This window comes from Ciconia boyciana, chromosome 9 (genome assembly GCF_034638445.1).
Source record: "Ciconia boyciana chromosome 9, ASM3463844v1, whole genome shotgun sequence".
In the NCBI taxonomy this organism is placed as follows: domain Eukaryota; kingdom Metazoa; phylum Chordata; class Aves; order Ciconiiformes; family Ciconiidae; genus Ciconia; species Ciconia boyciana.
Window position 1 is genome coordinate 45,510,205 of NC_132942.1, and position 16,079 is coordinate 45,526,283.

General features: G+C 44.3%; 1 protein-coding gene across 1 annotated transcript in view; it reads left to right on the forward strand.

Annotated features, from left to right (window-relative positions):
* The first annotated feature begins 366 nt into the window (after positions 1 to 366).
* Positions 367 to 16,079, forward strand: part of NFAT5 (nuclear factor of activated T cells 5) — a 74,941-nt gene continuing 59,228 nt past the window's right edge. The window contains exon 1 of the mRNA XM_072873000.1: positions 367 to 783. Within this exon, the coding sequence (XP_072729101.1) occupies positions 711 to 783 (73 nt within the window). The 5' untranslated portion in view covers positions 367 to 710. The remainder of the gene's footprint in view (positions 784 to 16,079) is intronic.

Sequence of the window (16,079 nt, forward strand, 5' to 3'; positions counted from 1 at the left end):
GCCGGCCACGGTCCCCCGAGCCGCCCCTCGCCTCGCACACACACCGCAGCCTGCGGCCGCGGGAGCTGAAGGCCACCCGGAGCTCGCCCCGGGGCCGCGGCCGGGCTCCCCTCAGCGCCCAGGGCTCCCCTGAGGGGCCGCCCCCCCGCCCCCTTCTAGAGCCTTCCGCGCCCCCCGCCACCGCGGCGGCTCTTCCGGGCGGCGGCCCCCCGCCCTCCGCCTCCCGCCGCGCTCCTCCCCCTCCCGCATGCGCGCCGCGGCCGTGGCGGCGGCGGCCGGGGGAGCGCGGCCGCGGGCCCCTCCGCGCAGGCGCGCAGGGCCCGGCCGGCGGGCTGTTCCGTCGCCCTGTCTCCCCGCCCGCCGGGGCGCATGCGCGGGCTGGCGGGGCTGGGGTGCCTTGTCTGCGCCCCCTCCCCGGCGCCCGCGCAGGCGCAGAGCGGTAACGGAGGGGGCGGTCGGGCGCGTTCCGTTGGCAGCAGCCGGTTCCTGTCAGCGGCGGCGGGTGGCGGTGCCCGGTCCCGACGGCGAGCGGAGCCCCCGGCCTGGCCCGACCCGGCCCGATTCGCGGCCCCGACGTGCGGAGCGCCGCGCTCTCGCCTGCCGGTGTCTCCCCTCCCCACCCCGGGGCGGCGGAGGCAGCAGCGCCCCCCTCCCGGCCCGGCCCCCTCCTCCCGCCGCCCCCCTCGCCCCTGCCGGGCCGCGGAGCTGCGATGCCCTCGGACTTCATCTCTCTGCTCAGCGCCGACCTCGACCTCGAGTCCCCCAAGTCCCTCTACTCCAAGGGTGAGTGTGCCACCGGGCCGGGGAGGCGGGGCCGCGGGGGGGCCCGCCGTGCCCACGCCGTTAACCGTCGCTAACGGCCGGCCCTGCCGCCCGGGCCCGCGCGTCGGGTCGCCCCCCCCCTGCTCCCTCCCTCCCCCTCCTCCTGGGGCCGGCGGGGAGCGTCGCCCGCCCCGAGGGCCCCCCCGCCCCGCCGCCGGCCTGCGGGCCGCGCCGGGATGCTCGGCCGCCGGCGCCCCGCCGCGAGGGGCCCCGCCGCCCGCGCTGGGGCTGAGCCCGGCTCCCCCGGCCGCATTCCTGGCCCGGCCGCGGCGGCCTCAAGAATGTGTCCCGACAGGTTCCTGCGCTCGGGGCCCGGCGGCGGCCCCCGCGGGAGCGGCACCGCGGCGGGGGGCTGCGCGGCCACGCCGCGAGGCTCCTGCCCTCCCTGCCTGCCTGCCGGTGCCGGGCTGGGAATGCGGCTGCGGCCCCGCTGGCCGCCCTGTTTACCTCGGCGTTCGGCGGCGCATCCGCAGGGATGCGGGCCGAGCCCCGCCGGAGCCCGGCGGTGCCCGTGGGGCGGACGCTTCGGGCGGGAGTTGGGAGCGCGAAGTAACGGGGCCCGGGGAGTACGGGCGGCTCGGGATTACCGGAGAGCCGCTGGTTAAGTTTCTCGGAAGAGGGTTTCGGTGGAACAAGCGGCCTCGGAGAGGACGTGAACGCTCCGGTTTGGGTTAGAGACTGGCAAAGAGGCCGAGGAGCGGAGGGCTGGTTTCAGCACAGCGGTGGGTGACGGTGCCGGGGGGTTCAGACCGTCTCCGGGCGGGAGCTCCGTACACCGAGGTCTGGGGAGGGCGCAGGGAGGAAACCGGCATCGCTGGTTCGTGGGAAGTGGAGACCAAGAGAGAATGTGGGGAATGCTGAAAGTAAACGGACTGAACGCCTGTTTTCATAATATCTGAATTTCAGTGTCGACAAGTGCACGGCAACACAGGTACGTCTGTCAGGACAAACGTTACGTACTACGCAAGTTCTTGCCTCATTTTTTCTTATTTAAAAGGCTTGGAAGTCACTACTAGTAGTTTGTTACACATAGTAGTTTGCCAACAGTACAACGGAGGGGGAGCAATTCTGGGGGTGTATGAGAAAAGAAATGGAAAGTCTTTTGTTACCCTGAAGTGAAGGTAGCCAATCAGAGTTTAAAATTATTACAGGAAAGATTAATTTTCTTTTTTTAGAATTTTTCGAATTAATTGTAATATGCTCATTAACTGTGAGTTGTGTGTTGTTAGTGCTGAAGCTAAAAGAAATACAAAGACTTTAACGAGTCAAAGCACATCTTTAAAGCTCACAAACTGCCCAAAGTCATTGTCTCCCTGTTTAGCAATCTTAAAGTTATCACGGGTGTATAACAGTTTGCAGATTTTTTTATAAAGATGTCACTAACAGGAGTTTAAGGCTCTCCTGTTACCGAACACATACATATTCCCCTTGGTTTCAGTCCTAGTGAGGTCCATAAAAGGGAAAGAGTACTTGGAAACAGGGCAGTTCTAATTAAAAAATACAGGTGATAAAACCCCATCAAAGTTTTCATTTCTTGTACTGGAAATTTGAAAAGCGTGGACTGTTAAAGTGATTTGGAAAACATTTAAAATAAAAAAGTTCCATGTATGTTGCAAAATTTCTTCAAGGACTCATGCTTAATTGAGCAGAACTTTTGAACTTGCCAGTCATACTGTGAATTCTCAAAAATTTTCATTTTTTTATATTTAATGGAATGGCTGAGTGCCTGTTTCAGGTAGGAAAAGGATCTCGCCTGATTAATCAAGCGAATTTTTTCTTCCGGTGGCATTGACGTGTGCCCAGAGGTAGAAAAGGTCTAGAGAAGGATGTTTGATGCTTAAGGGTGGCCATAGTGAGCTTCTTGATCCAAATAAGATGGCATGTGATAGAGGCGTATAAAGCAGTGAATGGTTCTGGAGAGGTTAAAGCAAGGTTTGCTCTTCCTATTTTGTCATAGTAAAAGGTCAAGGAGAAGTTAAGTTGAAATGCACTTTAATTTAAATTAAAATTTAGAACAAGTGAATATACTTTTACAGAATGAATAATTAAGTGATCCTCTTTGCTGTGAGGTATATTAGTATTATTTTTAGCTGGATTTGGGGAAAGGTATTAGTGGTTCTACGATTAATCGGAGCACACTTCAGTGTGCCTTTTTTTTTTTTCCTAGATAGATACAGATAAACTTATCCTGTGGACAAATGCTCCGGATCAGAGTATGAATACAACTGATGAGATAAAGGGAAAGGTCTGAACACAGTGAGAAAGCCACAAATATGCATTTGTGATGAGGGTGTGTGAGGAGCATGTAGTTTCTCATAACTGCTCTCCTTTTAGAACTACTGCTACCCCGCAGTTTGGAATCCAGCTCGCAGATTGAATTGGGGCCAGTAACTTTTCCTCTGAATTGCATTCCTGTGTGCGCGTCGGGATGGTTGCGGTTGAATGATACTGGTCTTGTAAGTTTGTCGATGATGATCACTGTGGTGTTTTGGAAATATGAAGATTATGAAAGTGAGAGAAGCTGTAAGGTTGGGGTGGTCTTGGGAGTAACTGAGGTTTTCTGACACACACACTTTAGTTTATTGAAATTAAAGTGGAGGAGTCTTGTGTACTGATGAAAATGTACTTGCCTGCTCTTGAAAGTGGAGTTATGTTTGAAAGTGCAGTGAATCAAGATGCAGCTTATGCTAGTGTGCTGTTTTTATGGTATAGTTTGTCCCGTTCTCCAGACAGACCAAGTTATGTCATCAGTCTGTCCCCGCGCTATGTGTTAAGGTTTTGGCTTGCATGGCCGTTTCAGTTAAGGTTTTTGTTTTTGTATTCCTTTAAAACTGTTAAGCAAAACTTGTAAAAGCACCCAAACCTAAGGTGAAATGGCAATACAGGCAAAGGGAGAGTCATTAACTTAAAATGTGACCTGATAATTTGAGTTATTTCTTTTCATTTATGCATAGCTTGGGAAAGAGAATATTTTTCTTTGGGTATCTAAATACTTTATCTTCCAGTTTTTCCTCTTGTAGGTGTGGTTTGATGAGCAGTTCCAGCCAGTACGAATTCCCACGTGCTGAGTTAAAGCAGTCTTGTCCCCTATCTTTTCCTTGCTGCTCTGCTCATGCCAACACTTACGTGGCCGTGCAGGGAACTGCACTGGGGAACTAATCATGTCAAAATTAACTCAGCTTTTCCCTATTCCTTCTCACCCTGCCCCCCAACAACAAAAAGGAGAAGGGGAAGAGAAATGCTGATTTTTAACTAGGTGAGTATCCTGGTCATGTTTGCTGTGGGTCTTTGTGAATGGCTTGTGCTGACTCAAGGAAAGGACATGTGAAAACTAGCAGTGGGGAAGGGTGGGACTATTCCTTTCTGCAGCAGTGCCAGCTTATATTGGCTGAAATGATGGTGAAACTGTGCTTGAGTTGCAGGCCTCTAGAATATGACTGGTTATAGCTGTTAAAAATAAAAATGCGAAGTGTTGATTCCAAGGCCTGTTGCTGAAGTGCATCCCCACAGCTCCTGAGGAGCTGACTTGCACTAAGGACTAAAACATGTCTTTTTATGTATAATCAATATTAAAAAAAGGTATATGCTTTGTGACCGTTGCAGAAGGATGGTATCTCCTAATAAGAAGATAATAGACACACACAAAAGTATATGCATTTCTGAATGCTGAAAATGTTTAGAATGTTTCATTCCATCTTTACATAACATACTGTCCCTTTTGAAATAAAACAACCCAAATGTGCATACAAATTAGTAATGTAGTAGAAAAATCACTGGAGCATGAAACCTAGAACCTTGAGGCTAGTTGTTCTGTGGTTGCATATCATATGCAACATTCAACTATAGCAAAGTTAGCTATTCATTGTAAACAGGCAGAGGTGAAAAACTGTGATTAAAGCAGTTCATCAAATGTCAGGTACTAAATCCGAACTGATGAAATGTGTGATTAATTTAGCTAATACATTCATTTTGAACAATTACAAAGTAACATGTTCTAATAAAGTTGCATTTTTGCACTGCAGCAAGTATGATCAGAACTTTCTATTAATTCCCCCCTAATTTTGCTTTACATAGCTGAGTAACTGTAACACTGTGAGACTTTCTGGAACTTGGAAGCAACAGGAGAAATGTTAGTAGTCTCCTAACAGCTCTTTTGCCCTAAAAATGTCATATAGTCAAAACTCAATTTTCCTCCATGCTTAAATGTTAAATGACAGTAATCTACTTGTGTTCACTGACAATTATTGATACAACATGTGGGTTTTGGTGATTCCCCCACCCAAACTGTTTTCTTTCCATGATCCAAGGGATAACTCTAGTAAGACAGTGACTGAATTATCAAAGAGGGATGGAACAGATGCTTTATAAAAATAGTAAGAGCCTGCTTTTAGTTCTGAACTTTAGAACTAGTACTAGCAGTTTTTAGGAATAGAAATAATACTTGGCTTCTTTTTGTAGCTTACAGAAGGTGCCGTGCTGGACAAGCAGTGCTGTGCGTTATGTCAGGGACGGACTGCGTACATTCGCATGGTGCAGCTCTTCCAGCTGCCCTCGGGGCATTCCGACTTAAGTCAACTGAAATGGATTCTACCAAAGTCCCTTAAGTTCTGTGTCAGCCTTGTAAATGTCCATTTCTGCTTTGAATGTTACTAGCTTATTGGCTTTAAAAACAGAACTAGGGAATATGTTGCCGCAAGATGATTATGTGTGGTGCTGGGAGGATTTTGAATTTGCAGCTTTTCACACTGTAATTTGAATATTCCAGTGACAGTGCTGTTTAAACAGACCCTTTTCCCTGCTGTCTGTTCTCACCCATGTACTGTTCTCTGAATTGTGCCAGCACAATTGTTTTTTGTGGCTGCAAGATGAATGGGATTAGGAAACCAATCTAGAATGAGTATGTTGTACTTTTGATAGGACTTTCTAACATTGTTCCTCTCCCTGGTCTAGTTTACTGTGCAGCTGCACAAGTAGTGGTGTCAGGACAAGAAAGGGGGTATCAAGGACTGGGATTAAATGGTGGAGGAGGTAGCAGATGAGGTAGGACTGCTAAACTGGCTCTGTCACGAAAGGAAACGCTCCTCACGTTGTGCCTTCTGTTGCATTTGCTGTGCCTATGCTCTTGTGCTGAGACCAGGAAAGCCAGGCTTCCTGCCAGGGCTGGTTTCTTGGGGATCGGCGAGGGAATCCATTTCTGGAGCTCGGGAGGCCGGGCAGGACGCCGCAGCACCTCTCCTGCTGCAGGTGTGGATGCAAGAGTGTGAGACTGTGTTCCTGCCTTAGGTTCTCCAATGCTTGCCTCTTTGAATCTGGGTGTAAATGTGTGGCGTGGATCAAGGAGTAGGAGAAATTAAGAGGAATTAAGTAAGCTTTTTCTTTAGTTCTAAGACTAGTTGGATTTTTTTCATTGTCAATTTTACTTGTTTTGGATACTTTACATAGTTCTATGAAAGTTGTAGATTTCTATTAGAGAATCTCCATACATTGCCCAATTCTCTTGTCCCGTTTCAATTTAGATATTAAAAGAAACCGTAATTGGAGAGAATATATTTCAATCCCATGGAATGATTTCAATATTGCAGTGAGGAGCTTGAATTTGACTTGATTTTGTGAGATCTCAGTATGAGCATGGCAAGTGCTGCAGCGATCCGTTTCACAAGGAGACGGGCTCTGGTGCTTCGGCAGCCGGGCTGCTCCTGGAGGAGGGGAGCTGTGGAAGCCCGCAGGCCGTGAATGTGTGATTCCCTGCGATCAGATGTGTTGGGTTCAGCCTTCTTCTACTTGCAAAGTCAAATGGGTACGTTTTATTACGTTGGCTTTTAATTCAGCAATGTTGGAGGGTTCTCAGGGACCCAGAGGTTGGAAAACTGTCTTGAGTTATTGTGCGGATATTTCTGCTTGCTGATATGCTTCAGAGGAAGACACTCTTTCCCAATACTTTCTTTCCCCCCGCCTTAGTCTTTCCGGCTCATCGCATTCTTCGATGCGAGGTTATGCCACTCGGCATCCCTTATATTTTGTTTGGTTCTGGAAAGTTCTTTGTGCAGTTTTGACAGTTGTGCTAATAGAGATCTGAGAATCTTTAGAATATGAAAATGTTAGGAGTCAAGAGTACCTGTGCTTCAATTAGTTCAGGACCTGCGTATTTGAAATCCATTATAGCTGCTCATAAGGGGAATCCACAGGATACTGTTTAATATAGTCAAGGAGTAAATTTTTTATCATGTTTCCCAGACTGTAGGTTAAGATTTTTCAATTTTTATAAAGCATCTGATCTTTATTTATAAGTTTTCAACAGCATGGTTACTTTTTGTTGGGGTCTCTTGACTAAAAATGGTGGTCAGGCGGAGCCTTGATCTGATTTTTGCACTGGTACACAGATTACTTAGTTTTATATGGAAATGTGCTTCTTTTGAGTTGGAGAAAATGAAAGAGAAATAATGCTTTCTTTTGTACAAAAAGGCAATGGCCTGAACTCATTTTGAAGTTTAGATAGGCTGGTAAACCCTAGCAGGAATTGATGAGTGGCCAAAGTGCAGGTGAAGTAAGGTGTGTGGTCATGTCTGCGCAGTTTATCACCTCTGTTATCTTCTCTGTGTTTATGTAAAGAGTAAACTGATGAGGTTGAATATTCAGACAAGTTTTGGCTTTCTCGTCAGCAAGTACAGCAATTATTTTAGGAACTGACTGAAATGAACTCTCAGATCTAACTTTGAACTGTGTTGTAACAGTGGTTTCTAATGGGCACATAGTAAAATCTTAAGTAACTGCTATTTCCAAAAGCACGCAGTGCTTTAGCAGTGTTTGAAATGTTAATGCTCACCATCAGTTACGTTATAACTTGTGTGGTTCCGAGCTATCTGTGTGGTGAATATCACCGCATCGGACTAAGAGGAATGTTTTCACTGTTTACATAAATATGCTGTGAAGAATCGTTCTCCAATTCCCCTTGATTACTCGTCCCTCCAGCAGTTGGAAAGCTTTTACAGTTGCTTTGTAAATAATTAGAAAGTATTTTGGGTCACCGTACAAAGTTTATAAAACTAATGCACTATGCCGAAGTAATGCAAAGCTTTGATGCTAAAAGCAGATTGGAGTTGTGGTGAAGTTCAGGCTGTTTGGCAAACAAAAGGAAGATGGATAGCAGCTCCTATTAATGCCCAGACAAGACGAAGCGTATAGGAAAGAAAGAGACTTAAGGACAGTAATAAAAAGTTTTGAAATGTTGGAGTTCCACTCCTGTTCAGAAAACCTGACGTTACAGGCCAGTTGTTTCAGTCTCTCATTGTCTAGAGGCCTGACATTTTTTTTTTGTACAGATTCACTCAGCAGAAGAATCTGTAAGTTTTGATAGTAGCACTACAGAGTGGTTGAAAAAAAATAAGCTGCAGAGTTCAGTAGCTTCTGTTAACTATGACGGTTTCTGTTTTCTTGTGCGTAAGGGAACATGACCTACTAATACAACTATTAACTGATAGTGGTCATGCAAGCTGCTTCGTAAAGTGGGGCAGGAAGATGCGAGTTGTAAGTGACAATCTGCCTCTGTTCAAATTACATTCCACTTCCCTCAGTGCTTGTCCTCAGAGTGCTGATGGCAGCAGCGGCTCCTCTGAGCCGCAGGCCATAGCAGAACTCATGCCAAGCAGCACCGCACATCTATACTTCTGCGTAACACCAGTCCCACCAACAACGCACGTTCCACCATTTGCGTGTGTCTGTCTTTGCGGTGAAGTTCCTTCATATGTATGTGTGTATGTGCTTAACTATTTGGGGTATAACAGAAGTCTCTAGAATCTTACTCAGTTCTTTTTTTGACTCTTGGTTAGTTTTTGGGTTCAGCAAGAAATTCCACAGTCCAATTGTATACTTGGTCAAGAAACATTTCTTGTCTTCCACTTCAAGTTTACTCTCTCTTCAGTTTAATGTTGGGAATGAGGAGGTCTTTTGGTTTAAAATATTTAAGTATGTTTTTGTTTCTTGGGCGGGAAAAAAGGTGGCCTAGCTTGGAATATGTATGAAAGCAGATTTACTGAGGAACTGATAATCACAGTTCCTAATAGGCTTGGTTATATCTCATAATTAAATGCTACAGACCCCAGGAATCTGATTTAGGTTAAACTTCTGAAAACAATTGGATGTCCCAGTTGTGCAAGGGGTGGGAGAGGAGCAGGGTGAGTACTTGTGGAGGCAGTGCCAGCTTTCGGTCCCACAGTCGTTGGAGTTGGCAGGAACCTCTTGAGATCATCTAATACAAACCCCCGCTCAAGCTGTGCCAGCTAGAGCAGTTTGCCTGGGACCGTGTCCCGTTGGGTATGGCCTGTCTTCATGGATGGAGACTCCACAACCTTTCCAGCCAACCTGTGCCAGTGTTTGGCTACCTTCATGGTTAAGATAATTAAGGTGGAATCTAATGTGTTTCGATTGGTGCCCATTGCCTCTTGTCCTGCCACTGGGTGCTGCTGAGAAGAGCCTCTCAGTCCCTCCCATCAGGTGTTTATACACATGGATAAGATCCCCCTCCGCCTTCTCTTCTCTAGGCTGAACAGTCTCAGCTCTCTCGGCCTCTCCTTGTGTGAAAGATACTCCAGGCCCTTCACCTTTGTGGCCCTAAATGCATGTCAGTTTGTGAGTTCTGAACAGCTTTTACTGTTGTTGGGATGGTTGTGAGCTCCCACATCAGAAATTCTCACGTCTAGTGTTATGTTGCAGTCATTTTCTTATTGAGGCACTAAGTCAGATTTTTCCTTTTGGTTATAGCCGTTTATTTTCCTGAAATCTGTAGGAAATGTGCACTGAGATTTTGTGTTCTGTTGTGAGTTTTGCTGAGGATATCTACCAGGTTCAAAACCTGTTGGGAGATGTGACTGCCATGTTGCTCCCTTAAACAAGTGTAACCCCCTTTCTTATCAAGAGTGTGTTCCTTTGAAAGTGACTTTCTGGGCATTCCTGGAGTTCTGTGCTCCAGGCATGCTCAGCACGTTCAGCCGTTTTAAACTCTTCTCTGCATTTGTTAGTGATGGAGAAAGAACTTCCCTCATCTCTCGTCTGTAAGTATATTTGTGTGAGTATGATCAGTGCCCTTCCCTAGCCTGTGTGCAGATTTCATTTGGGGGTAAATCTTATTTTGTTTTTCTTTTAGGGCATCTCAATTCTAGACAGGGCCACCTGCCTCGCCTTGAAACTTGAACCGCACCTGGAATGGAGTTGCTGTTTAATCAGATGGGGAAATAATTTGGTTTCTTATTTTGTGGCCTGAAAGGATTCAGTTTAAGCTTCAGTAATTCAGTTAAGTTCTTTGCTGCCACTTAAGTAAAAAAAGTGCTTTTGGAGGTGTGGTAGCAAGGAAGGGATTATGTTGTTTAGAGTAAATTTAAGTACTCCTTGCCGTGCAGATATTTCAATACATTAATACAATAGCAAAAGAATTCATTTAGGAAGATTACTATCTTTCTGCACCTGAGCCAAGGAGTCTACAGGCTTTATTTTTACTGAATTCAGCTTTTAGACATAGAGGAAAGATGGCTGAAGTACTCTGGGTGTTTGAAACAAACACTTTATATAGTGGGATACTAGTTACCTGTTGAAGAAACTTGTAAGTACAAGTTGTTTTTTCCCCCTTAGAAGTCCAGTAAGGAAAGACAATTTAATCGAGCCAAAGAGATCTTTAAGTATAACAGCATATGACTTTTGAGAAGCTGGTCAGAGCAGACTATAATAGCTCGGTTTATTGGGGAGTGCGGTGGGATAGTCTTAGACAAGGGATGTTGGAATCCCAAAAGGCTTTTGACAGGTACGCTGTATCCGTCCAGATGCGATCTTCATCTGCACGCTTGCCAATTATCCCTGTGAACTCTAACCCTCGGGGGACTCATCTTCCATTCTGTTGTCTTTCCTTGAATCAATGTCAAGCTTTAGCACAAACAAGGTGTCGCACAGTTTAACTGTAGGTACAAAACTGAAGAAGATTTGAATGAAGGGGATAGGAGTACGAAAGCCATAAATGGTATAGCACAGATAAATAAGCCATGCTTATTAATTATTTTTCATGACTTCAGAGATAGGAGACACCCAATGCAATGACCAGGCAGCAAGTTAAAACAAAGACAGATTTTTTTTCTTGTTTTTTCTTTTTTCTGTACACCATTTTATTGTGGAAACAATTGACAATTGTTTTGGGTGGTAAAAGGATAAATGATTCAAGAAGCTATTAGATTCACACAGGATTTATCTGTTTAGGGAAGCCTGTAAGCTAGGGAGTTAGTCTGTAGCCGACTGTCAGAATTTGGAAGGTATTCTAATAGAAAGACTCTTCTAAACTTACTGGTTCTTGTAAACCTTTCCCTATAGCTTGCTGCTATCAGAGAAAAGATATGGGCTAATCAATATTTAGTTTGATTTGTTACAACCATCCTTAACTTTGGAGTAACTTGGCAGTTCCAGAGCAGTTACACCACTGATTCTTTCCTTGCCGCTCTCCCTCCGATTCCGTTGGGGTTTTAGCTCTGCAATACAGAAAGGAATCTTTTATTCACGTTTTGCCGTTAAATGGTAGGCTTAGGTTCCCACTTCTCTCCTGAGAGTCATGTGTGAACATATTTAGGGAAGAACTTGCTTAATAGTTTCAAAACCTGTTTTTACAAACAACTTGCATCTTTATTTCCGTGAGGAGTTCCTTCTAGGGGCAGTGTCTATCACACAGGTTTGCCTATGGTTGAGTATGCATCTCATTAGTCGCATCTATCTCTGCAGTCTAAGGGAGGCTTGGTGTGTATCAGCAGCACTGCTTGTTAGAAAGAACAAAGGGCTTGTAGATGTAGAGCCTGAGCTGGATGAAAGCTTACTTTGAACAAATGCTGTCCATAACACATCCTTCTGCTGTATCATTCAGGCTCACTAAAAATGATTTTATTTATAATCTTCTTTTTCCCTTTCCTCTTCCAGCACGAGCGTGTTCAGAGTAGGTGCTGTTAGTGCAAAACGTGACAGAAAGCTCAGCAGGCAAGCTGGGACTCGTGTGCCGTGCTCCGAGATGCCTTGTGACCATATGAAATGTGTGTGAAGCATCCAGGCTGTCTCTCATTGCTTTCAATGTTTTTTAACACTGATGCAGTTTTACCTCCTAATCTGGGATCTTGCGATACCAGAGAGAGAAGTTGGTGAGATACAAGAGTCTTGGGCTCCATCGCTTTCACACAACATGTCTTTCACGTACCTGATTAGTTCATTAGAAGTTATGTTACAGATGTCGGACTTTCAGCAGAGCTTTCTTTTAACTGTGCCAAGGAGTATTGTTTGTTAAATGTTACTTCATGTTTGTTTTTAAAAATTATGTTTATCATCAAACATAGTACTTGAAATATAACTAGAAACCAAAATGATGGTAGGAAGCATAAATATTTCTCAGTTTTGGGGAATGGTGAAAGAAAATACCTTTTAATGTCAGTATCTTACTAAAATAAGTAAAGGGAGGGAGATGTGAAGATGGTTTGTGGACTCAAGAGGCTAGGCATCATGCTAGGAGTTACTAGGACATGTCAAGTCTCCTGAACATAGCCTCTATACCCAGGTTTATAATAAAATACTGAATCCGAGAGATGGCTGCAGTGTATTGAAAGTCTGTCTGAGTACCTGTATGCTTTTATTCTTCAAGGTCAAATATAATGGTATGGCCTCAAAAGAAAAAGGTGCATATATTTTTCATTGCTGGTGTTGCATTTCTTGTTCTACAGCAAATGTAAGAGATGGCAAAAATAACCCCATTGGAAAAAATTGTGCAAAGCTGAAAAGGTGGAGAAACATTGTTCTGAGACAATAGTAAATGGAGGGTCAGGTGGACTTCTGTGTGTCTCTGCGTTCGGATGGTGTGTTGCACCTGCAGAACTGGCATAACTGGCTGGAGCACCTGATTACCGCTGTGTTTCTGGTGAACTTTGATTTTTGAAACAATAGCAATGTTTTAAAGTGGTTGATAAATAGCTATTATTAATATTTTTTTGGTCATACTGTATTTGGGTTTCTTTGAGCATTTGAGAAATGAAGTCGTAGTGACAGAATGTGAAGATGGGGAGAAAACCAACTGTCCTTAAAATGCAGTTTAGTATAGAATCACAAGTAAAGAAAGGCCATAGTTATAATGACTGTATATAACAGTGTTATATGGCAAAATGAGGTTGTTTGAATTCCTTAATTGAATTTTCATACCTATCATATTTGGATTCTTTCCAAACATAAGCTTAGCTCGGTTTCTTGCATGCTGGAAGATTAAAACATGGCAACATTGGATTTATTTCTTTTTTAATTCTTAAGGTATTGTGAACGGATTGATTTTTTTTAAATTTCTTTTTTTTTCCCTCCCATTTTGGGTTGTTTATGAGAGAAATGTGCATCTTTAAATACTACTCCTTGTATGTGTTAAAGCCTTTCAGATACGTTGCTGAAGGGTTTAACTGTTCAGTGGAGCAGTACCCTGTATGTTCATGGACACGCAGTTCTGTCAGGCCGTAGCTGCTCTGCCTTGTCCACTGGGGTATTTTGGTAGTATCTTTTGAGTTCTCGGGTTTTTGTCTGGAGTTTACAACTGCATAGGATAGACTTTTCAGTAAGTCATTAGCGGTCCATTTCTTGAAGTGACAATTGCTAAATAATGTTGTTCTCTCTTCCTGAGATGTGTAAAATTGGATGCAAACAAGACACAGGATTTATACTGTCTGTCTACATTTATAAAAGTACTCTTTGAGCTGTGAATGGGGATGACTGAAACACTGCCAGGAAAGCTTTATTTGATATTTGGATGAATGCCATAAATAGAATTCAGCTAACACATGCCTTTGTCAGTTGTTGAAATTCAACTTTAAAAGGATTAATTTCTCAACCCTACCCTGCTGTGCAGAATCCTGAATATTGAGATTAATATTCAGCTTTTCTGAAGGTTAGTGGAATACTGCAGTAACTGATTTTTGTTCAGTTAGGAATTGCTTGCAAAATTACCTTTTTAATACTAGCATTTTTGGTACTAATACTTATGCTTTAAAAAAAAGCAAGAAACAACTTTTAGCTTTCATTTTTGTTTTTAAGTACAAGAAATAATGATATTACAGTTGTGATAAAATCTTAATGACTTTGGTGGTTAATAATATATTACTGATCATCTTTCTTTAACATAGAAGTGTCTGTCTTTCAGCAAACTCTTCTCTCTTCTTCACGAACATACTATGGCATGCATTTCAGTGTTGGAGTAGCAGCATTTGCAGGCAAGATTTGGATTTTACAGTGTCCAGTGCTACAAGATGAACACAGAGTGCTCAGATCCTCTGCTTATTCTTCAGAGTGGAGCTGCACTGACATAAACTTTTTAATCATCAAGTTTTCTAGTGCAGGCAGAACTGTGGCATCTGCCTTTCCCTATGTGCTCATGAATCGTGTTGATTTAGGGTTTGCTTCTTTTGTCTGAAGCCAGAGGGAACTGGAAGGAAGATTTTCTGTTTGGCTGTGTAAAACATCCTTGTATACACTGCAGTTTCTTTGAAAACCTGCCACTGTTGCTGTAGCAGCAATATAGTTCTGCCAGTATTGACAATAGCAGGAGCACTGGCGGGAAGACTTGCTTCCAGTCTTTTACTGCTTTACCATCCACAGATACTCTGAATATGGCATGGCAGATGGAGAGAGGGGGAATAGCACTCTATAGTTTGTTTCCGCTGCCTTTTCTTTAGAGGTTGCGACTGAAATGACGGCACCAGTACAATGTCAGGAAGCATGCCGAGTGTCTTGCTGACATACATTCATTTGAGAGCTGTGTGAAAAATAGTGGTCCAGGTAGTGTTGGGGAGCTTATTCAGGATACGTTAATGTGTACAGGAACACAAGGAAATAGTCTTTACATATTTTAGGCTACACTGTCAATTTGAACTGAGTCCTATGTTTAATCCCATTATTCTGAGACGTACTCGAAGAAGTGAAATAAAAGTGTTGTTATAGTAAGTGTTACCTAGTGGGTTGAGCACTGGACTGCAGCCTGGGTAAGAGTGACTTGATGGTGTCCTGCTGCTGGCTGGCTGGGGAGCCCTCTGAGTGATGGTCCTCCCACGGCTCGGTTTCTGCAGTTGCAAAAATAGGAGTGGTCAGACTGACAACTTTGTGAAATGTTTAAGGTGTCCACATCGAGACTGTTAAGTACTGTATTGTGTCTTTTGCTCAGCTTCACTAAGTATAGGCTTTTTCTTGCTCTTTGGCTTTTGCCATGCAGTTATGCAACAAGTATCTGTCATTCTTTGAGCAGTTGCTGCATTTCATCTATTCTTATGTATGCTCAAGTAGGGTCTTCCCTTCTTGCTCTGCATGAAACTTAAACCTGTCTTCAGGGCTCTTCGCCTCATTTTTAACTGCTGCTAAGCAAGCCTGTGTTAAGTCTACTGAAGTTGCAAAGATGTTAGGAAATACAGAAGCTGTGATAGTCTGTAATATCATAAATCTTCTTTTGACAGATACAGAACAAAAGCTGATTTACTCTTTGTCATCTGTTCTTTCCTTCTTCCAGATCTTTTTTGTAACTATCATACAAAATCTCTGCTGTACCTTAAGCAGAGCTGCATTGTCTGGAGTTGTGGGTGATTCTCACTTCCGCGAGTGAGAGTTTGGATCTCCTACGGAGTACTCAGAAAAGCCAACCAACCAAACCAAAAAGAAAAGGGGGGGGGGGGGAACCCAACCCAACCCCCCAACAACAACAAAACCACACTCTGGAGTAGAAAGTACTTTAGTGGTCACAGATCCGTCTGGCCTGTGCCTCTCAGTCTGTTTCTGTTCTGGTTTTATGCACTAGGCTCTCTGTCTTTCTTCTACTTGCCTTTCTCAGACTCTCAAAGCTTCCTCTGTTGAGCTTCTTACTGAGTCCGTTATCCTGCTTTGGCATCCCGTCTATGCAGTCCCTGTTCCTATGCTCTGTGCCAGCCTCCTTATCAGCGTGCCGTCTCATGGAGCAACAATTCTTAAAATATTCCACTGGCTATGTACAAATTCTATTTCATTTGCACAAAGGTAGAGGTGTGCATTCTCAGTGTGGCTGTAGTAATGTTTCATCTTGCTAACTCAGAGGACAAAAAAGCAATAGACTGTCTATATTTTCACTGCAGAATTTACTCCAATGGGTCCTCATGTTACTTCTCCCAGTTCAGCCTAAGACGAGGTGAGAGCAGTCACTGCGCCATGTAACGTGGGGTTTCTGTATTGGTTCTAATGCCTCTTATACTTTTGGGTGG